Below are 23,465 nucleotides of genomic sequence, written 5' to 3' on the forward strand. Positions count from 1 at the left end.
GTAGAAGTTTATAGTCAATGTGGTGACGGATGGGGAGCCAGTGGAGCGATGGAGGACCGGGGTGATGTGATCACGTTTTTCAGTGCTTATTAAAATGATGCAGATTTAACATTGAATTTGAAGTGAGATGTACAGTAGTAGGGCTACACGGTGATGTAGTCTAGAGGGTCGCCGGTTCGACTCCCGCCTGTGGCTCTTCTGTGTGGAATTTGCATGTTCTCCCCGTGTCAGCGTGGGTTCTCTCTGGGTTCTCCAGATTCCTCCCACAGTCCAAAAAAACATGCACCTTAGGTTTAATTGGTGACTCTAAATTGCCCATTGGAGTGAATGAGAGCGTGAATAGTTGTCCGTCTCTATGTGTCAGTTCTGTGACAGTCTGGAGACCTGTTCAGGGTGTACCCCAAAGCCCAATGTCAGCTGGGATCTACAAAACGGACATCAAATAAAAATCTAAATCTTCGGTCTGGAATGGAAATTTCAACAGTAGCAAAAAAAAAGAAAAAAAAACATTCAGATTTATTGACATTTGACACCCGAGTGCGGTAAGCGGTTAAGGATAATGAAAGAATAAATGGATGAATGTACAGTAGGGTTGGGCTAGTGTAAACATGTTCAAACAAGATGGATACTAGGCCAGACACTGGACCGGATTGGAATAGCCTACTTGGTGGTGGTCATGTAACTCTCAGCTGGTTTTGCTAAAGAAGAAGAAGAGAGTGTTTTCATATTGGTAGTTTTAGTTTTCTTTTTTTAATTAATTTAAACAAAACACAACATAAATCACCAATGGACAAACACAGTAAAAAAAGAAAAGAAAACAAAAAGAACAACTACAAAATCACAAAACCAACGTAAATAAATAAAACAACAATAATAAATAAGAACTTTACCACATTAAATAACATTAAAACTAAACTAGACACAAACAAACATCAAACATAATTACCACATAAAACATACAATATATCAGTATGGTGATATCCAGTATGATGAACAGTTTTAGTTTTCTTTGACGCAAACTCTGACGTGACTTGTCTTGTCACCCTGAAAAAAAAACATGAACGGTATCATAAACTAACATATTCTCTGTACGCATCAAACTGGTTTCGCCGGAAATCGACCTAACTCTAGTGAGATACACTGCCGAAAAAATTTAGCTTCTACAAGTTTATATTTTATTTTAGAGGGATGCTCAGGAATCAAATATGTAGTGAGTGGAAGTAAAGATGGCAGCAGTTATGAATGGATATGAATGAATGATTGATCTACAGCATGAGCAGAAAACAAAAACGCAAACAAAATCAGATAACACAAATGGGTAGGAAGCCCATTTCAGTTTGGTGCCTTTGCTTAGTCTGTGCCTTCTGTCTGTAACAAGTAGCTTTAAGCTTTAAGTATTAGCTCTCTGGCACAGAATGTGCTGTATTCATAGGAAGTCAGAAATAAATTTAAATTAATGAAGCCTATACTCTCTCTCTGTTAAAGGACAAGGCTTCCAAAAGTCTGATTAATAAAAAAAATCTTGGTGTTCATCTTGTGTAGAGGTAAATGTCTTACTGAAACTAAATTACAAAGGCAGAAAGGTGTCTCATTGGCGCTCTGCATCTCTGCATTTTTTATTTGAACAAATAGGGGTAAGATTAGCATTTTGATCTTGAGAGCGATATTGTTTTATTGTATTATTGTGTGTATGGGGGGATACTTTTGTTCACGTTTTTTTTTTCTGTGGTTTAAGTTTTGTTTCCTCCATAGCTCAGTATGAAGTAAAAAAAAAATTGGGCCATATTAATAAATTAATGGATATGGTGTATGAATAAAAGTGTATCTCAGTAAAAGAAAAAACAAAACAACTGACTGATGAAGTCTTTCTTTTCGCTGCTCTTTCTACATTTAATATACCTGCAATACCTTTCAACAAACAACATGGCTTTTACCCAAAATATCAGTGTTTCTATCCCGTGTGAAACCAAAAGTCAACGTTGTTATTTGACAGTTATGTCACTTAATTTCCAGGTGTAGCCTGTGGTTAGCTCGTCATGACCGCACTTCTAGTAGTTAGTGATGTGCCAATGAAGCTTCATGAACCATTTATGTTTATTTTCTGAGCCCACTCGATGGCGCTCTCTATTTAAAGAAAAAGGCTCAAGCAAATATAATATAGAGTGTAATTTCAGCGCTTTGTTGAACAGAGAACGCCATCTAGTGGGCTCAGAAAATAAAGAATATAGTTCATGACACAGGGCCACAGCAGGGGCCAAGGGTTTCTTCACAGGGGCAGTGGCCCCTGCAGGCCCCTGGGTAGAACCACCACTAAGGCTTCTATAACTATTTGGGGAAAATCTGCCTTTGTGTAATTTATGTGAAATTTTTTAGACATATATTAGACGTATTGAGGAAAACCAGGTTGTTGTTTGCAGTCTTACTGGAAAAAAAAAAGGTGACTTTTTTCCTTCAACTACAAATCACAAATGGTGCTCTTCAAAATAAAGCCTACAACAGGGATGGGCCGCATAAGGCCCGCACCCTCACTTGAAGTGGCCCTCAGCACAACTACATGCATTTGAGCGAGAAATCTTAAAAGTGCAGTGTAAAAATGTACAAAACTACTTCTTTCATTAATGTTGGTCTGCTGTACTTGCACTGAAAAAAAAAGAAATCACAGTAAGTGGTTATTTTTTATTTGCTTCAAACCTTTTGTATTCCTATTTATACTGTTATACACTGCAAATTATTTGGTTATAAAACAAAGATAAAACAAACTTAGATTTAGAAGCGTTAGATAATGTATCTTGTTTTTTTTCAAGATTATTTTTTGGGGCATGTATTTGCTTTATTGAAAGTGATAGATTGAAAGGGGGTGATAGAGGGGAAGACATGCGGTAAAGGGAACTCAGGCCGGATTTGAACCCGGCTCCGCCGCAGCAAGGACTCAGCCTACATGGTAAGCGCTCTACCAGTGTGAGCCACCGGGACACACCAATGTATCTTGTTTTAAGAGTTAATTCCTTATTTTAAGCGTCCAACATGCTTATTTCTAGATTCAACAATCTTAATTTAAGAAATCTTGTCAAGTGAAATTATCTGTCCATGCAGCAAGATAATTTCCCTCAGATTTAGTGTTTTTATCTTGTTTTGAGACACACTGTTTTTTTTGCAGTGTACATGCATTTGAGCATGAAATATGTTAAGTTACTGCACTGTAAACATATTTAAATTGCAGTTTCATCATATCTGGTTAAGTGCACGGTCCTATATGTGGCACTGTGGTAGTGTCGATGAAAAATTGCGGCCCCCTCCAGCATTTAAGTTGCCCATCCCTGGCCTACAACAATAGGAGCAAAAATGTGCGTGTCAGTTTTTAATCTGTGACTTGTAAAATAGGATTTGTGCACCAGTAATTAAGAATTTGTGACTTCAAATTTACTGATATGCATACACAATCACTGCACACAACTACAGATTCCAGTTAGAGGTGCTCAAATTTTTTGCACCAATAATACCTTCATACTAATCCCCTTACATACCACACAGTGTGTATAACCGCTGCAGTGGCGGACAGTTGGAAAAAGCGCGATAAATTGCCCTCTAGAGTGGTGACAACGAGAGGAAGTGCCTTATTGGCTGCCCTTTACACATGCAAAAAATGATTTGGTGCCCTCTAGGGTGCCCCTTCATATAATAAATTATGATGATGTGCCCCTCAGTGCAAGAAAATTCGATAACGTGCCTTAATGAGTGCCCTTCTAGTGCCCTTTTTCCTGTTTGGTGCCTCCATGGTTGAAAAAGCGTGCGAAAGTGCCCTCTAGAGTGGTGAAAATGAGAGAAAGTGCCTTATTGGCTGCCCTTTACACATGAAAAAACGTATTGATTGCCCTCTAGGGTGCCCCTTTATACAATAAATTATGATGATGTGCCCTCTAGAGATTCTTTAATACGGTGTCACCCAACTGTGAATAATGTTATGTGAGATGTTTGCTCTCATTTAGCTCTCAAAGTGCACAAAATAGATGCATTTTACTTTAAAACGTACAAATTTCCCCCCGGACCCCCCTAGATGGTTTGGTTCGATGGTTTTAATTGTCAGTACCATATCATATACTTTGATCTGGATCTCCTTTTAACTCAATGCTAATATTTCATCTTTCATGATGCATCATAGCTTTTTGCTGGCTGGTGGGGCCCATGTTGTGCAGAATGTGCCCTTTTTATTTTTTCGCCCCTGCCCTTCTAACAGTCTGAGTCCGCCACTGTCAACAAGTACACAACTAATAGAGTATGTGACTTCTAATTTACTGATACGCATACACAATCACTGTACACAACTACAGATTCCACTGTTAGAGGTGCTCAGATCTTTTGCACCAATAATTCATACCAACCACACAGTGTGTATAACTGCTGCTTGATGCTCCTAAACAGTTAACAGTCAGTCGGAGGGTGACGACTTGTTTTGCTGTTGGCTCGTGCTGAATCCTCCTCACACGTGAGCGCGCGGCGGAAGACGGAGGAGCCTCCCTCTGGCCTTCAGGAGGCTGAAGGTGACTCTCCTCTCGGCTGGGATGCAGATCGAGCTGCTGGGGGTCCGTCCGGCCCGCGACACACTCCTGCTCCGGGAATAACGACACACACACACCTGCGGGGGGCTTTAAGCATCAACCGAACCCTCCCCGCTTCCGTCTGAGAGGCTCATTTTCTTCTATATAGAGGACACAGCGGCTACCAGGAAAGAGGGCATCTGTGTGTGTGTGTTTGTGCGTGCGTGTGTGTGTGTCTGCGGTGGTGGGGGTGCATGCATGTGTTCTGCACCGTACGGGCGGAAAAAGCGCCCAAGATCTGCAGGGAGCATTTTTCCTACCAGCAAAGTGGCGCAGACAGAGCTGGAGCGTCGGGAGAGCACGGAGGGGGCCGTGGACGGCAGCAGGATGGTCAGTGCTCAATAAGTCCCGTTAATGATTAGCAGGGGTTTGTTTGCTTTGTAGCTCTGCAGCACCAAGGACAAGCTTCTTGCATTTACCACAGAAACGATTTTTAAAAAAATCATGTGCAGGTGCAGCAGTGGCGCAAAGGGACAAAAAAATACCCCACAAGTGCTTTTAACCAACACTCGCTGCTGTTTTTCTCCAGACAGTGCAAGAATTCAACACCCTCGTCGCGCTGTACCGGGAGCAGGTCATATCCGTCGGGGAGATCTCCGCGGACTGTCCGTCTCTGCGGGCTCAGATGCACCACACACGGTCCAAAGGATGCTCCATGGCCCGGGCTGCACACCAAGACCTCACCGCCATCTCTGTTTCAGGGTAAGAAGGAAACAAAGAGTGAGTCATGTAAAAAAAAAAAGGAACATTTTAAATGTCCCCTTATCAGTGGCGGTTCTAGACCAATTTTACTGTGGGGGCCAAGGAGGGGCCAGTGTTTAATAAGAGGGGCACATTATAAATCGTCCAAAATTATATTTAAGCATTCAAAACCTTTATTTTAGCTAAAAGTCTCATATTTGGAAGAACTACATTGATTGAAGCAATGAGACTTACCAACATTAACAGTTGTTTTTGTACGACAATGACATTTCTCTTTTTTTTTTGCACAATCGCTATTTTTATTTTGAAAGTACAGTACAGTGAGAATGATCTTTATATTTAGCTTTTATTGCACAATTAAACTATTATGCAATGTTCACATTCTGGGTTCCTTTTGTGTACAATGAGATATTGTTTGAACAAAAAAATAGATAAGAATTGTTCAGTAGTTCATCGTTATAAATTTATCATTTTATTATTAATTTTACACAGGGGCCACAGCAGCAGCCAAGGGCTTCTTCACAGGGGCAGTGGCCCCTGTAGGCCCCTGTGTAGAACAGCCACTGCCCCTTATCCTTAGTTTTTCCAACACTGGCAGACTCAGGATGTTTTGGAGGCGCGGCGGGAAGAATAAAAAGGGCACCAGTTGTATGCTGTGGGGCACCAGTGCACAAAAAAAACAAATATTTTCTATTGAAAAGGCACTTCATCATGCAACATTAATGCACCAGGGAGTCTACCAGTGGTTTTAAGCCTCCTGAACCCTAATTTCTCCCTAAGTAGTTCAGCAAAATCATGCAATTACAATGTCTGACAAAGTGCCGGACTGATGTATCAGTTAACCCTTTTAGACCCACATAGAACAAGACACCAGAGAAGATCTTTACATTTTTACATGCTGTAGTGCCATTTTTTTGGAGTATTTTAATCTGCTTTATATCAATACAACCCTTACTTACCAAATTATAATACTATATATTAACTTAAATCAAAACTAATTAAATAAATTGCTTAAATGTGAAAAAAGAACACAAAAAATTGAAATTGATTTTTATTTTACTCACATTTTTCTAAATACATAAATGTCATAGCTATATCCCTCAAAAGTGTAAATGGAAAAAAGTTGCACATAATACTTTCAAACCACAGTAAATTTATTTTGAGTTTGTTCATAGCTTACTTTTTGAGATACACAATTTTTTTATAAACTATTCCAAAAACAAAAATAAAATGCACATTGTGCACCATTTTTGAAGTCACAGCATGTACATCAAAATAAACTATTTACAATAGTTCAATCAAATCTCTAAGTGTGTAGGGAGTGTAAGTGTTTTTGTGAAAAAGCAAAAGATAAAACGAGAACGAAAGTGAAAGTGCGACTCCGTGCTGAAAGACGTCTTTCCCGTGGAAAAACTACATTTCAAAATGATGTCACATCCTGTTGTCGCGGGTCGTGACACGCAAAAAAAGACGTGACAGTTCATGCTCACAAGCTGATGTCAGAAAAAAAGATAATGGCTTATTCAGAAATGTTGTCATCACGCAGTTCGTCCAGCAGAGTCAACCCTATAGTGTCATTCAACACAAGAAAAAAGAGTGTAAAGTCACTGTATTAAAATACAGCTGGTGTCAAGAAAACATCGACATTTGGAACATCAAACAGCAAGTTAACAACTACGAGCCCATTCTGCTTGTAGGTTATAACATGAATAGGACTCTATGGGTAATTTTACATGTGTATACATACTATATTAACTGAATTATCAATATCAGAATTTTTTAATATCTGTATCGGCATCATTCTCAAAAGATCCATTATCAGTCAGGCTTGAGTATGATAGCAATAAGGTTCCATATATGCTTCCTTTCCTTTGATGGTATATTATGCCTAAATTAATGATAAAATAAGTAACAGTAAACTTTTTATTATTATTATCACCTTTATTTAACCAGGAAAATCCCATTGAGATTAAGAACCTCTTTTTCAAGGGAGACCTGGCCAAGATAGGCAGCAGCAAATACAAAACAGTTACAAAATTACATAGTTAAAACACAAACCAAGGACAAACAAAAAAGCAAAAATGATTACATTACGAACAGATTAATCCAATCCAATCCACTTTATTTGTATAGCACATTTAAACACCAAAAACGTCTCCAAAGTGATGTACATATAATCATAAAAACAATAAAACAAGCATTTCAATCAGCAATAAATAATCAAATAAGTGCATAAATCTAAAATGATGCTATAAATAAAACAATAAAATCAAACAGATAAACATAGTCAAATAAATAAAAGACGTAGTTAAATGTAGTAAAATAAATAAAAGACACAGAGGACCACAAAACTCACGCAAAGCCAGGGAATTAAAAAAAAAGATTATGAATAAGTTTAGATTTAAAAGTGCTCAATGATAATAACTCAAACAACGCAAGCAACAATAGACATAACTAAAATATCCATAAGGTTCAAGATTCAATAATTGATTGCCATGTCAACACAGTTAATAGGAATTTGCCTTAAAACAGACAAACACACCAATGTACAGTGGCCCTGAAGGTCAAAACGCAACAATATTTAAGAAAACAAGACATTTCAGAAAAAGAAATAAACATTTCAGGAAACAAACCTATGAGAGGCAACAGTGTGCTGCAAAGCATCCAGTCAGTCAGAAATGTAAAAGAAGATTAAGCTTGTAACTGACTGACAGGCAGAGCGTCCAATCAGTGATGAGGAATCATTGTCCAGCACCTCCCTTCTCCAGTTTGACATAAACAACAAAAATAAATTAGAACATGATTGAAATGGACACAGAAGTGGGCTGTTCCACAAAAAAATTTAAATCAACAATAAATAGAGAGAAACCACCACAAACGTTAAAACAATAAATAAAAAATAAATGGTTCAAGTTAAAGTGGATGTGTTGAAATACACCCTGTTACTGTGATAAAACTATGACAGTTCATTCTGCAACTTCCTTTAGTTTATTTGTAATGAAATTAGTGGAAAACATGCAAAAACTGAAGTCTGTGACACTTTATCAGCCTGAATGTAAAGTCAACATTCCCCTTTTCTGTTTGTCTGATTGTATCTCCCTCTCTCCTCCCTTTCATCCTCTCCTCCTCCTCCTCCTCCTCCTCCTCTTCCTCTTCTTCCTTTTCCACCTCCTTCTCTTCCTCCTCCTCTTTCTCCTCTTTCTCCTCCTCCTCTTCCTCCTCCTCCGCTTCTTCCACCTCTTCTCTCTTCCTCCTTCTCCTCCTCTGTCTTTTTCCCCTCTTCCTCCTCCTCTTTCTCCTTCTACTCCGTCTTTTTCCCCTCTTCCTCCTCCTCTTTCTCCTTCTCCTCCGTCTTTTTCCCCTCTTCCTCCTCATTTCCTCCTCCTCTTCCTCCTTCTCCTCCCCTGTCTTTTCCCCCTCTTCCTCCTCTTCCCCCTCCTCTTTCTCCTCCTCCTCTTCCTCCTCTTCTTCCTCTTCCTCCTCCTTCTCCTCCGTCTTTTTCCCCTCTTCCTCCCCCTCTCTCTCCTCCTCCTTCTTTTCCCCCTCTTTCTCTTCTTCCTCCTCTTCTTCCTCTTCCTCCTCTTCTTCCTCTTCCTCCTCCGTCTTTTTCCCCTCTTCCTCCCCCTCTCTCTCCTCCTCCTCATCTTCCTCCTCTTCCTCTTCTTCCTCTTCCACCTCCTCTTCCTTCTTCTCCTCCTCCGTCTTTTTCCCCTCTTCCTCCTCCTCTTTCTCCTCCTCTTCCTCCTCCTCCTCTACTTTCTCCTCCTCTTCTTCCTCTTCCACCTCCTTGTCCTCCGTCTTCCTCCTCTTCCTCCTCCTCTTTGTCCTCCTCCTCTCCCTCTTCTTCCTCTTCCACCTCCTTCTCTTCCTCCTTCTCCTCTTCTGTCTTTCCCCTCTTCCTCCTCCTCCTCTACTTTCTCCTCCTCTTCTTCCTCTTCCACCTCCTTCTCTTCCTCTTCCTCCTTGTCCTCTGTCTTCCCCCTCTTCCTCCTCCTCTTTCTCCTTCTCCTCTTCCTCTTCTTCCTCTTCCACCTCCTTCTCTTCCTCCTTCTTCTCCTCCATCTTTTTCCCCTCTTCCTCCTCCTCTTTCTCTTTCTCCTCCTCCTCATCTTCCTCCTCTACCTCTCCCACCTCCTTCTCTTCCTCCTTCTCCTCCTCCTCCATCTTTTTCCCCTCTTCCTCCTCCTCCTCCTCTTTCTCCTCCTCCTCCTCCTCCTCCTCCTCCCTGCAGGCCAGAGGACGGGGAGATCCACCCTGAGATCTGTCGGCTCTTCATCCAGCTGCAGTGCTGCCTGGAGATGTTCATAACAGAGATGCTCAAATCCATGTGCCTGCTGGGGGTGCTGCAGCTGCACAGAAAAAGTACCATCACAAAATTATTATGCCACCAAAGTTAAAGAGAAAAATATAGGAGTAATTGAAACCAGTTAAGTAATCTGGGGATTTATGGGAATAAAACCAGCGCAGATTAATAAACCAGTAAAAATCTTTGAAATTGGCTTTTTTTTTCCCACAGAGTCCTTAAAATGTAATTTCAAACTGTATTTTCAACATCATTACAATCTAAATATGCAGCACTTCCAATGTAATGTGGCCATAAAACCTGAGCCAGCAGAGGGCAGCAGAGAGCTGTCAGTATGGTCAGCATGAACAGAGGAGCTTCATTTATATTATATTGGAAAAAATCTGATTTATACAAATACAATTTAAACAAAATAAAACAATACTTATTTTAGATTGAGAGAAAAAATTGTCTTACATTGATAGAAAAATCGGATGAAATGAATTATGAATTTTCAGTGAACATGTAAGATAAGATAAGACTTTATTTATCCTGCAGTGGGGAAATTTAGTTGTCACAGCAGCTCAAGATGCAGACACACATATATATAAAAACAGAATAAAGAATGTAAAATACATACATTCTATAAATACATTTCTGCTATTTGGCATTTATTATTCATTTATATTTTTTGAGTTTTTTGTTTTCCTGAAAGTACTTTGCATTTTACAGATATTGCACATTGGAGAAAAAATATTTTAGCCTGTTAAATAGGTTAAATGGGTTGTTGCATGTAGTATCTGACATACTGTACAGTCCTTGCAAGGCTGGACACTTGTAGAAATGTTACAGTAATACCCAGAACGTGTTTGACTTGCCCTTGTTGACGCCTCATTGCTGCTGTCTCCTGAAGGGACGGACTCGGAGCCCAGACTGGACTTCAGGGTGGATGAAAGCTCTGACGTTCCCATCCTGGAAGAACGTTCGTCCTCGCCCATCGACTTTCCTCAGGAGCAGTTGCTGGTGGGAATGGATATTGAAAATATAGAGAGGTACTTTTTGAATTCCTTCTCGTACTGATAAGCTGTATTTTTCTACTGTTAATGAATTCATCCAAAGTGTGAATGAGTCTGTTTGTTTGTTTGTTGTCACAGAGATATGCGAGAGATGAGAAACCTGCTCAGCAAACTCAGGGACACGATGCCATTGCCACTGAAAAACCAAGGTATGTATACTGTGATGGATGAAATTCATAACATTGTTCATGTTCCGGTTCAAACTCACTTCGGGCACCTTGAGCAACACGATAACTTCCATATCCACAAAAACATACTTTGGTAAAAAATGACATGGTGTCCAGTACAGTTGTAGATGCTTATTTATTATAGGGTGACCATATTTTGATTTCCAAAAAAGAGGACAATCAGCACGGCCTCGAGACACAAATTCAGACAGGCTTCTCGGAGGTTGATGAACATGCTTTATTATGCTTCAGTGGTGCAAAATTAACTTCTGTAATAAAATAAAATGAAATCTGTAAAAACTTGTAACAAAATAATAGCTCTCGTAGACTCTTTTCAAATAAATGAATAAATAATATGAAATAATGTTCTAAAATCTAGCTTCAACAATATATCTCTTAATAACTGCAATAAGATAAATAATAGCTGTTGTGGTGTTTCACAGTATGAAATGCCATTCTCCCACAAGGCAGCCTCTTGGTAATTACGTCTCGCAAAATTGTGTGCAAAGTGCCGGTCAATTTACGTGCACGTGTACTGGTCCTATGAAAAACAGTGAACACCGGACATTTTCGTGAATTTATAAAACCCGGCCGGACGCCCCGGACAGGACGTAAAAAGTGGACATGTCCGGGCAAAAGAGGACGCTTGGTCACCCTAATTTATTATACGCCTTGTAGAAAGTATCCAAATCTAAATTCATCATTCAGGAAAAACACAAATAAGGTTTTGGAAACAGATGTGCTTGCTATGTCTCTTTCATTGACATGTTGGTGTGTCAGATCAATTCATATCATAATGGATAGCATCAGGATTAAAATTCTCGTCTGTTTGCAACATCTTTGATTTCACTTACTATTGAAGTGAATAAGAGAGGCGGACTGACAGAGAGTGGAAGAGAAGGTGTTTCTTTCAATTATTAATAAGTTACTTGGAGCTCTGTTTATTCACTTTTTGGCTACCCAAAGCCTTAATACTTTCTGCCAGGCTAACCTGAAACGATTGATGCGCCAATAAAGCCTCATGAACCAGTTTTCTTAAATAAAGAAAATGGTTCATGAAGCTTCATTGGGACATCACTAACTGAAACCACCCAAGACACAGGTTGCGTAGGAGTAACGAGACAAAAGCCTGCAATCTATACATTAAAAAAACAAGTTCTCCAACCTTAACCACAAAATAGATCGTTTGTCAATACCACCCATAAGGAAACATTTGAGTGTCCAAATGAGCGTTTCACAGCTAACGGTTTAGCGGAGCGCTCTAAAAAATAGCACACACGTCGTTATACATACACGTAAAGTTGGCGGTTGTTATAAAGGCTGCAGTTTCTCCTCCTGATAAGGCGTTAATTAAAGACAGTTTAAACAGTGAGTAAATGTACGTAAATGCCAGAAGTGAAGTAGTTACCAGGGTAAGGTGAGCCACGGAAGTTACGTAAAAAATGCAAGTTACCTAAAAAGTAATTTCATTTTGTTTTCACACGGGACACAAACCCCGTTCTCCTGGTTTGTAAATTTGCCATTTGTTCGACCCACCCCCCTCCATGTGTGCCATCCTACATTTATAATCTGCATCACCGTCAATCATTACTACTACGTCAACAAGAGGGCAGTGGATGACAGTCTATATCAGACCTGGGCCACATCGGCCCATTGGCTGTCCTTCTCCGGCCCGCTTGAGGTTACCCAGAAATTAGAAATCAATACAACCGCAGTGCTTTTATTTTGAAGGCGATTTACGTATATCTGAGTTACTTAGGTAACCTTGTCAAAAACACGCATTGCTTTTTGCATAAAGTTAATAAATTACTGGTTTACTGCATGACATACATGCTCTATATTGTTTTTGTGGTTTGAATGTATGTTTAGTAGCAATCCTGGCTGAATGATGGTCGACTCTTTAACTGAGATAACTAAGATTTATTTAAAATCGCTCCATGAACATAAAAATAAGACATTCTTTGGTCACCTTGTGAATCCACCATAAGAGCTACGAGGTGGAAAACAATAACAAACATTAGCATTAGCACTTGAGAAAACAAACACTTTTGTTATAGTTAAGACAACAAATATATCCACTAATATATATGACAGAAGAAAATAAACTTTAACAAACCTTGTTCCTGTCAGCCAGCTATAGAAGCCTTTTTGATACTTTACTTTATACTTACTTACTTATTTACCGTTCGTTTTTCATTTTACCGTTCCACCTGTTATTTCCCGTCACTACCTTTCAAAATTAAAACACCCGTTTCACCTTTTCAAAATAAAAGCATCACAACATTGTAAAACACCTAGAAAATTTAAAAAAAGAAGAAAAAAAAGCTATATAATATAAAAACACCAATAGGAACCTTGCTAAAGGTCATTTACAGTTGTGTTTAAATCTATCAGTCTATATTTGATTTACTCCACATTATCCATCAGTCTATATTTGATTTACTCCACATTAACAGTCTTATCATAACATGTATATGTAGCAGCTCAAAACCAGATAATTTACTGTATTTTATAAAGTGGTTAAATTAATATTAAGCACCATTTAGCTCAGAGTTTTGGTCCGGCCCCCACAACCTTCGTGGTATTGGTCATGTAGCCCCTTGGGAAAATTAATTGCCCACCCCTGGTCTAAAAATAAAGTAAATATGAGTCGTATTTTACTTTGTGTACAAACGCCTTATATTGTTGATTTTGAGGGGAGACCAGTCTCTCTCTGTGTGCTAATTCTCTCCACTTACAAAACCCTGGTCAAAATATAATCTAACTCAGCATCACAGGAATATAAGATTATTCCCTGTCCTTCCACAGCGGGCCCAGGTTCAAATCCACCTCTATATTCTATACATCTATAAAAACTTTCTCTAATGTTTGTATGATGAATATAATTATTGTTTGTTCCAGACGACAGCAGCTTGCTGAATCTGACTCCACACCCGCTGGTCAGACAGAGGAAGAGACGCTTCCCTGGACTCTGCTGCATGGTGTCTGGCTGAGGCAACACACATAGGAAAGGACTTTCATTTTATTTTATCACGTATATTAAATAAGAAATACACTAATCTTATTTCTTATATTCTTTATTTAATTCCAGTATTTTTCCTCATATTATCTGAAATTGTAATCTTGTAGTACCTGTCAACTAATTCAATGCCATTTGTCTTATTCATCTCGATGTTAAAGTTTTTTTTGCTTGTTGGTCATTCTGATGTTGAGTCCTGAGACTCTCCTGGTTGGGTTTTGGTCCATTTAGTGCGCTTTCACAACCCAAGTACGTCTGGTTAGTCCAAATCAGAGTGAAAATGATACATTTGGTTCTTTTTGTGTTTAGTCTGGTTTGCTTTCACAGTGCAGAAATGTAAGCAGACTAAATAAAAAGATTTGAAGAGTGGCGTGGTCGAAGGTGGAGGGCTGGAAATGTATTATTGGTTGAAAGATTGGCGGTAAAAAATGTATTTTAAAAAAAAGCAAAACGGAACAGAGCGCAAACGAGTATGTTTGATTATACCGGCCGTAATCTGCTCTGGCGTTCCGACCAAACTAATGTGGAGAGAAACGTACAGAACGAGCTTCTGTTGAGGCTCTGGGTCGTCAATAATGTGTTGATCCATTATTTCCACAAACGTTGTGCTGCGATCAGACAGCTGTAGAATTGGAGAGGGCGAACCTTGATGCTCCAACCACAATCTGCTTTTTTGAGCAACATGTTAATAATACTGCAATTACAAATTAGCTTTAGCTCAGTGTTAGCCTACAAAGTGAAACCAAAGGACACAAATTTAATCTTTATGCTATTATCTGTGTACATCTCACTAAATGCCCTCGCAGGTAACCCACAATCCACTGCGTTTTGGTTAATTTCCTTTAATTGGGTCAGATTCTGCTCGGATTACGTTCACAGTGCAATCCAACCGCACTAGGGGCCGTTTGGAAACGGATCGAGACCCTCTCTGCAAGTGGTCTCGGACCAGTTTTTCTGTTCAGCACCAGAGTATGATTGGAGCGTTCACAAGCAACCAAATAAACCGTAACAAGGATTTTTACCACTAGAGTTCGATTAAAACAGACTACACTTTGAGTTGTGAAAGCGCCCTTAGTGGCATAAAATGTTTGGATCGAGTTTGGTTGTTTTCAAAAGTATCTTATCTTCTAGGTAGATAGTACATTCACAATGCCCAGTGGAAAAGGGCAAATAGTGAAGCCAAAGGTCTGTATTAGCTTCTTACAGTCAGAAGTAGGGAAAAGGAGGTACCGATATTGTACCAGCTAACGAGTACAGTGGTAAACTTAAGGACGCAGACCAGGTTGGGGTTCATTTTTAAATTCATGGAGAACTCTGTTTTGTTTTCTGGTTCTTTTTCAGATGAGTCATCTTTGCATTTTATTTCTTTTTTTCTTCTCACATTTGCAGCCATCCCTCCTTATCTTTCTGTTTTGTGCCAATTTATATAACAAAATAATTAAAATGTACATATTCAGGCTATGCACTGGCATTTCTCGTGTTCAGCTGTCTCACTGTGCTTGTTTCACGCCTCCACGTTCGAATGTGTCACAATATGAGATGTTTTAGTCCCAACGACCTCCTGATGGATCCATCTGAACATCGTTCAGTAGAGGCTCTTGCCAGCTGAGTCTCTACTCGCCTCTGTGGTGTGACACCCCGTAGACAAAGCAATTCATACAGTATTATGATCCATACACTCAACTATATTCATGACATTTTCTTTTTCTATAGGAAAAAAAAAGAGTTTGAATTTATTCAGCAGCACATGTGTAAAGATAATCATTATGTGAGCTAAATAGCTTTGCCTAAATTTTGCCTTTTAGACATCAAGAGTAGATTTTCTGCCTATCTACTTTCCCAGATATCAGCATTGCTGGATTAAGATGTTGTCCAGTACTTTGACATACTGAGGTATTCAGCTACTGGTTACTTATGACACTTAGTTGATATCTGATCATTTAGGTTACCCCCCAGAACTTTTTAAATAAAGATCAACATTTCCAATCGAGCAACAATTTTGTCCACAGCTGAGGACCTTAAAAAACAATTAGCAACATATAGTACATACTATATGGCACTTTCATTAAATCTGCTGTGGTTATTCATGGTTCCCAGAGGATGAAAGCTAATAAACTTACTGAGTTTTGCAGCCATAAACTTCCATTTGTGCCAAGACACATCAAAATGTAACATTTATATCTAAAAAAACTGAGCATATTGAATATGAAATCTATTAATCACAAGCTTACTCCCCAGAGGATAAACCGCTGTTATTTTAATGGTGTGTTCACACCAACAGCTAAGGAAATATTTTCATCCATGCAAAGTCAATGCAAAGATGCAAATGGACATATATTTGAGCCATGTGACACAAAATGATGCAGACTGCAAAAAATGTGTGTAATTCGCGTGGCTCTTATGTCACAAAAGCCTATTATTATAGCATTTAATCTACCCAATCTAAATATAAAACACATGATATTTTGTTCTCGAAACATAATTTGTACGACTTATAATATCAAAACTTTGTCTTGTAAAATTACAACTTGTAATTTTACAGTTGCTCTAACAGGAAATAATAGCTTAGTCATCACTATAATTTGTCCAACACTTATTATACTTATTATTTTCACATATTTTGGGGTGTAATTATCATTGCAGTCTCCAGCGAAAAACTAGCCGGGGTTTAGTCTTGTTTTTCATGAATGTGCAGCATGTCATTAGCAGTCTTCCTTGAAAAAATTAACAATTTAACTCTCAGCTTTGATTTCAAGGTCTTTGTAGGTGTTCCAATACACAAACAACAACAACAAATAGCCACACACAGACTAAAAAAAATTAAAATTGAAATCCACCGATTCATCTGAAGCACTCCATTAGAGACATTTTCCATTGAATGTAAGTGTAATTTGTAAATTCGTGTTTGTGATGTTTTTTTTTCTTAATTTATTGTAATATTAACTGTGATGTCTAAATTGCTGAATTCTTTGTTTTGGCATGTATATGACTCTGAGTACGCCATGTGTAGTTAGTGTGTCCTGCAATGTAGAGAATTCACAGCTAAAGCTATGTACAGCTTAGGACATTTTATAATGTGAATAAAGTTTTATATACAAATAAGATCATATTCACTTTTTATTGGCTTAAACTTCAGAGACTAGTTCAACATTTGGAGTATAGTTATTTGCTTTCTCACCATGCGTGAGATTTGGCAGCGGCTAGCGGTGCTGCTTGCGCTAACAGTGTTAACACTGCTGATAGAGCTAACAGTGCTAACACTGCTAACAGTGCTGATAGAGCTAATAGTATTAATAGAGCTAATGGTGTTAGAGACGGAGCACATTGAAGCCCCGCCCCCTCCAGAGGAGAAAACAACCCATTGCTTTCCACGTTGTCCTTGTTACTTCACTTCTGGCATTTACATGAATTTATTTGCTTTTTAAACAATCTTTTATAACGCGTAACAATCTTTTACAACAGTAAACCTTACGCTAATGTATAATCATGTGTATGCCTTTCTAAGAAATGCTCCGCTCTGTACCAGCGAAAATACTCACATGGGTCATTTTGACAAACCGGTGAAATGCTCATATGGGTCGTTTTAGGTGGTTTTGACAGACAAACTTTTCTTTTGGAGATCTTGTTAAAATAATCATATGATATGCTTTTTAGCCTTTTGTTAGCCTTTCAGCCAATGGTTGTGTATTGCAGCACCAATAGCTTTCCCCTCCAGTGGGCGTGGTCTCAGAGTACGATGCATGCCGCTCTGTCTCTATGGCGGTTAGCTCACACTCGCTAGTTGACGATGACCACCAACATCACTAACAGTGCTAGCAACATCAACAGTGCTAATGGGGGTTAGCCATGGATGCACTATGAAACTGGATACATTGCCACCACTTAGCCTTTGCCGCCAATCTTTACCAGTGGCTTCTGGTGGTATTACAGTGAAATATTCCCCTGCAGCCCAAAAAGCATTTCACCCATAGACCACAATGGGCTAGTAAAACTGTTGACAGGACACCTCAAACTGCAAACACTGTCAGTTATGACAACACCATTCCACAAGGATGACACTTGATTAGCTAAAATGTGGGACATAGCCAGCTGGGCTACTAAAACAGAGGACAGAGAAGTTGGGATCACACACAGAGGCAGTGTGACGTCATTCTCAGGATGCAAATTTTTTTTTTCCTTCTATATTAGGATTAAAGGTTAGGATTCTTTTTTGCACACTGAAACAGCAAGCAGTGAGTTTGTCCTCTGCAATTAACCCATCCTTTACACACAAGTGAACACACCATGCTCGGAGAAGTGCAGCACGTTGCTGTGCCTGGGGAGCAGTCAGGGGTTAGCCTTGCTCAAGGGCACCTCAGCCTTTGACCTGTAAATCCTGCGACCGGCCACCCTCAGGTTACAAGCCAGATTCCCTCACCTTTAGGTCACGGACTGCCCTAGTGATGTTCTGAATGTCTATTTTTTTGTGTGTGTTCCACATCCTCTGACTGCAAAGTTCACAATCAAATATATATATATATATATATATACTTTACTCATATTTTAAGGCGGTATCATCTTGCATTTTGCAAAAAACCTACACTAAAATACAAAATTAGCTCATTATGGCATTTCATGTCTATCTTTTGCAACATATTTTCCTCCTGGAAAAAATAAGCATTAACAACATTTTATTTGGTAGTATATGACAAAATGTTCCAATCCTACAATTTATACATTTCTCATCATTTTACGAATGAGGGTGAAATCACTTCAATGCCTTTTACAACATGGATGGACTGTGAAAGTGTTTAGTGCCAGATTGTGCAAATCCTTGCATAAGTAAAGAAAGTGTGGAATGAAAAATGTTCCCCTCCTCCGTATCTACAAAGTGTCAAGTCTCCAACATCTGGTTTTCGTCTCTGCAGCCGGGAAACTCCAGTTTCTCCAGAATTCTGTACTTCCCGTAACAATGAGGGACAAGAAGATCTGTTTAAGTTTTGGAACACAGATTGGGCAATGTAAGTCAAAGAACAACTTGACTCCCATGAGATATCACAGAGGGAGGTTTTATATCGCTGCCTGAAACTCAAGTCAGATTGAGCTCTACTTGCAGTGCAGACTGGACTGCAGAACTCTTTACTGCCAATATATCCATATACAAAGTCAGGAGCTACTGAACTGTATGCAGTAATATCTGCTGAAGAGGACATCAGTGTTTTTGGTAAGTCAGATTTTGCTTTTTTGTTGACTAAACTTCAGAAATATAAAAAAAACCTGTATCAATATAAATGTGTTTTTCATGCTTGTGCATCTTTTGGGTCATTTTTGGCTTTTTCATATTTTTTTTATCATTAAAGTTGTGTTAATGCATATGGCAAAAAGTTCCCATATGAGTCCATATTCCAAAAATATAGACACTCAACACACTGTTTTCTCATGTTTGCCCTATGGGTCAAATACTTGCGGTTTTTCTGTTTGTTTGTTTGTTTTTTCGCACTATTGCTGCTGTAGTATGGAGCACTGCAGCTGTCAGAATAAAAATTTAGTAAATAAAAATAGCAAATTAGTCAAATTTGATTAATGTAATGACTAAAAGAAGACGTTGTTGATACTGCTCATCAAATACTTAACAGAGGAGGTGAACCAGGTTCCTGATGGCTCCCTGCAGCCGGTTGCTTCTGCTGCTGCAGCTCCTCAGCTGGATGTCAGCTGGCCTGGCCTGTTTCTGTGAACGCTACCCCTGGGGATCCTGGTCCGCCTGCTCCAGGACCTGCAACCACGGAACACAGCTCAGGCGCAGGTGAGACACACAGACACAGGTGAGACAAGACAGACAGGTAAGACAGGGCAGACACAAATGAGACAGAAACAGGTGAGACAGGGCAGACACAGGTGAGACAGACACAGGTGAGACAGCATAAAAATGGGTGAGACAGGACAGACACGGGTGAGACACACAGACACAGGTGAGACAGGACAAACACAGGTGAGACAGCATAGACACGGGTGAGAGAGGGCAGATGTAGATAAGACAGGACAGACACAGGTGAGACAGAACAGACACAGGTGAGACAGACACAGGTGAGACAGCATAGAAATGGGTGAGACAGGACAGACACGGGTGAGACACACAGACACAGGTGAGACAGGACAAACACAGGTGAGACACACAGACACAGGTGAGACAGGACAAACACAGGTGAGACACATAGACACAGGTGAGACAGCATAGACATGGGTGAGACAAGACTGACAGAAAGACAGGGAAGACACAAATGTGACAGAAACAGGTGAGACAGGTCAGACACAGGTGAGACACCATAGAAATGGGTGAGACAGGACAGACAAGGGTGAGACAGCATAGACATGAGTGAGAGAGGACAGATGCAGGTGAGGCAGGACAGACAAAGGTGAGACACAGACACAGGTGAGACACACAGACACAGGTGAGACAGGACAAACACAGGTGAGACAGCATAGACACGGGTGAGACAGACACAGGTGAGACAGAACAGACACAGGTGAGACAGCATAGAAATGGGTGAGACAGGACAGACACGGGTGAGACACACAGACACAGGTGAGACAGCATAGAAATGGGTGAGACAGGACAGACACGGGTGAGACACACAGACACAGGTGAGACAGGACAAACACAGGTGAGACACACAGACACAGGTGAGACAGGACAAACACAGGTGAGACACACAGACACAGGTGAGACAGGACAAACACAGGTGAGACACATAGACACAGGTGAGACAGCATAGACATGGGTGAGACAAGACTGACAGAAAGACAGGGAAGACACAAATGTGACAGAAACAGGTGAGACAGGTCAGACACAGGTGAGACAGACACAGGTGAGACAGCATAGAAATGGGTGAGACAGGACAGACAAGGGTGAGACAGCTTAGACATGAGTGAGAGAGGACAGATGCAGGTGAGGCAGGACAGACAAAGGTGAGACACAGACACAGGTGAGACACACAGACACAGGTGAGACAGGACAAACACAGGTGAGACAGCATAGACACGGGTGAGAGAGGACAAACACAGATGAGACAGGACAAACACAGGTGAGACAGCATAGACACAGGTGAGAGAGGGCAGATGCAGGTGAGTAGGAGTATAAAGTTGCCTGAATTGGGAATACTCCAGTTACATTCCAACGCTGCAGGAGACACACACAGACATGTGCTGGCGTATGAAGCCAGAATTAAAAGAACTTTGTATTATGCATTTTGCAAACAGTTAATAAAATGGAGCCAAAGCATTTGTGTAATCAAAAACTACTTTTCTTCTTTCCTCTGCCCTTTTCACTTATAGTTGTGAAATACAAATACCCAATGCAGATGAGGCCAACAGCCACTTTATATAAAGTGACTTTCTCACTTTTTTGACAGGAATCCTAATACTAACGATGGTTATTACTGGAAGAACAGCTGTAGACAGCTGTGTCCCAACCATGACACAAGATCTTGTAACGAGCAGAGATGTCCAATCAACTGCCTGCTGTCAGAGTTCGGGCCTTGGTCTGACTGCTCACCCTGCGCCAAGAAACAGGCAAGAAGCACACAAATCACGCTGCTTAACCCTGCAAGAATATTTCCTGTCACAGCTCTGTTTACAGTCTATGCTTACGGGTAACAAAATAACCTCACCTTGTATCTCATTGCCTTCGCTCAAGTAAATGGAGCTTCTTCTTTCTCTCACATGTCATCATCACAGTTAAGGACGCGGTCTGTCGTGAGGCCGTCCCAGTTTGGTGGATCGGCCTGCAGCGTGGAACTGACAGAGGAGAGGGACTGTTATCCCTCCACAGAGTGCAAGTTACCACCCGTCGACTGCAAAGACGACTTCAAATGTGACAGTGGTAAGTAGTGTTTTTAAACCAATGATGTGTGGATGAAGTAAAAAGCATCACATCAGCATTTTTTCAGTCACAGGATACACATGTATCACTTTTGTGGACATTACATTAACTTACAATAATTTCCTGGAGACTAACCATAACCCTAAAATTCTTATATAGAATCTTAACACTTTGGGAATTAAATACTTAAATTAAATGTTCTATTAAGGGAATAAATACAAATAAAAAATACTAATATTTTTCTGCTTTTAATGAATTTTGTGTGTGATTTTTATTTTGTATATGGTTTGATTTTATGTTTTTATGGTACTTATTTGTTGTTATTTTTTGTTTGTTTTTTAAAAATATTTTTACTTATTTATAGCACTTATTTTTATACTAACAGAGCAAACTGTATTTATTTTCTTATTAAACACATTGAACATTGAGTTTTAATCCCACAGCATTTATCCCACTACACCTTCTAAATTATTATTCTAAGTAAGTAAAAATTTTCCCCCTTATTATTTATTGTTATTTTCCATTTAAAGGTGTTATTGTTGTAAATTTTACTCAACTTATAATCTCCTCTTGGGAATTGAATGTGGAACATAATATATAAATTATTTTTATTAATAATAGATTTCATCAAATGAAGAATATGTTGCTCCTTTAACCTGAAAGCCTTAGCCTCTTGTCTCTATCTTTTAAATTACTTTTTAGATAAAGGGCACTTTTTTAAAAAGCTTTTGCTAACTTTTTAAAGGAACCTTTTAAGTAGTGATGTCCCAATGAAGCTTCATGAACCATTTTCTTTATTTTGTGAGTCCACTAGATGGCGCTCTCTGTTCAATAAAGGGCTGAAATCACACTCAATAACCATAGCTTGAGCCTTTTTCTTTAAATAATGAGCGCCATCTGGTGAGCTCATAAGATAAAGAAAATAGTTCATGAGGCTTCATTGGCACATCACTACTTTTAAGTATATATTCATACGGTCCTCCTGTGGCCGTGTATTAACCAAGTCTTCAAACTAAAGTATAATGATTAAAAGGGCAGGCACGTCCCCATAATACACAAACACAAACACACACACACCAACATTTTTTCTTCTTTCTGCTCCAGGACGCTGCATCAACTCAACGCTTACATGCAACAAGCAGGACGACTGCGGAGATAACTCTGATGAGAAGGACTGCAGCGAGTTCACAATTGTGTGTCCAGCGGACAAGAGAGTGGCCCCTGGTGCGGACCTGGTTCAAAATGGGTAAGCTAAAGGTCAAAAAGTCACTGCTGAGTTTACAGCATTTTTAACATTCCTTGCTGTTGTGTTGAGAAATCACATTCCGTTCTGTCAAGTACTCTTCTGGCATGTTTCTCCTCAAAACGTTTTTTATTAGTGTGTCTTAATTAAACTGTTTGCACAGTATTGCACTGACTTAAATACTCTGTTAGGAACTTTACAGTGGTGGAATGTAACATTTACTGAAGTACTGTACTTAAGTACAATTTTGAGGTACTTGAACTTATTTGAGTATTTCCTTTTTATGTAACTTTATAACTCTATTCCACTACATTTAGAGGCAAATATTATACTTTTTACTCTACAGCTTTAGTTACTTTTCAGGTTGAGCTTTAACATTAAAAAAAAAAAGCAAGATTAGACATTTTTATAATTAACCTCATAGCAGTATATTAAGTAGTTGAAATGAGCCCTATCTTTACAAAATTAAAGTGCTTACATAAATGCATCAATACAAATATTCTAATAATATATTTGGAATAAA

At 39.4% G+C, this 23,465-nt stretch overlaps 1 protein-coding gene across 1 annotated transcript in view; it reads left to right on the forward strand.

The window, feature by feature from the left end:
* Positions 1-4,547: 4,547 nt before the first annotated feature.
* Positions 4,548-23,465, forward strand: part of c6 (complement component 6) — a 30,825-nt gene continuing 11,907 nt past the window's right edge. The window contains exons 1-10 of the mRNA XM_059357678.1: positions 4,548-4,925; positions 5,125-5,297; positions 9,529-9,659; positions 10,493-10,631; positions 10,734-10,804; positions 13,724-13,805; positions 19,471-19,623; positions 21,230-21,389; positions 21,555-21,699; positions 22,804-22,945. Of these exons, the coding sequence (XP_059213661.1) occupies positions 4,794-4,925; positions 5,125-5,297; positions 9,529-9,659; positions 10,493-10,631; positions 10,734-10,804; positions 13,724-13,805; positions 19,471-19,623; positions 21,230-21,389; positions 21,555-21,699; positions 22,804-22,945 (1,328 nt within the window). The 5' untranslated portion in view covers positions 4,548-4,793. The remainder of the gene's footprint in view (positions 4,926-5,124; positions 5,298-9,528; positions 9,660-10,492; positions 10,632-10,733; positions 10,805-13,723; positions 13,806-19,470; positions 19,624-21,229; positions 21,390-21,554; positions 21,700-22,803; positions 22,946-23,465) is intronic.

The sequence above is a fragment of the Centropristis striata genome, chromosome 19 (genome assembly GCF_030273125.1).
Source record: "Centropristis striata isolate RG_2023a ecotype Rhode Island chromosome 19, C.striata_1.0, whole genome shotgun sequence".
In the NCBI taxonomy this organism is placed as follows: Eukaryota; Metazoa; Chordata; class Actinopteri; order Perciformes; family Serranidae; genus Centropristis; species Centropristis striata.